This window comes from Corvus brachyrhynchos, unplaced genomic scaffold (genome assembly GCF_000691975.1).
Source record: "Corvus brachyrhynchos isolate BGI_N302 unplaced genomic scaffold, ASM69197v1 scaffold365, whole genome shotgun sequence".
NCBI classification, from domain to species: domain Eukaryota; kingdom Metazoa; phylum Chordata; class Aves; order Passeriformes; family Corvidae; genus Corvus; species Corvus brachyrhynchos.
In genome coordinates, this window is record NW_008239544.1 from 1284061 (window position 1) to 1284650 (window position 590).

General features: G+C 66.8%; 1 protein-coding gene across 1 annotated transcript in view; it reads left to right on the forward strand.

Moving 5' to 3' along the window:
• Positions 1-590, forward strand: part of HAS3 (hyaluronan synthase 3) — a 2560-nt gene that overhangs the window by 1469 nt on the left and 501 nt on the right. The window contains exons 2-3 of the mRNA XM_017741351.1: positions 1-55; positions 161-589. Coding sequence (XP_017596840.1) covers positions 1-55; positions 161-589 — 484 coding nt within the window. The remainder of the gene's footprint in view (positions 56-160; position 590) is intronic.

Genomic DNA, 590 nt, shown 5'->3' on the forward strand with positions numbered 1-590 from the left:
GCTCCGCATCCTGGAGGCCGACCCCCACGTCGGCGGCGTTGGCGGCGACGTCCAGGTACCCTGGCATGCGGGAGGGCACCCCGGGCGGCGAGGCGAGGGCAGGGCTGGGGGTGCCGGGGGCCTGCAGCACTGCCGGGGCTCACATCCATCCCCTCCCCAGATCCTGAACAAGTACGACTCGTGGCTCTCCTTCCTGAGCAGCGTGCGGTACTGGATGGCCTTCAACGTGGAGCGCGCGTGCCAGTCGTACTTCGGGTGCGTGCAGTGCATCAGCGGCCCCCTGGGCATGTACCGCAACGCGCTGCTGCAGCAGTTCCTCGAGGACTGGTACCACCAGACCTTCCTGGGCAGCAAGTGCAGCTTCGGGGACGACCGGCACCTCACCAACCGCGTGCTCAGCCTGGGCTACCGGACCAAGTACACGGCTCGCTCCAAGTGCCTGACGGAGACCCCCACGCGGTACCTGCGCTGGCTCAACCAGCAGACCCGCTGGAGCAAGTCCTACTTCCGCGAGTGGCTCTACAACGCGCTCTGGTTCCACAAGCATCACCTCTGGATGACCTATGAGTCGGTGGTCACCGGCTTCTTCC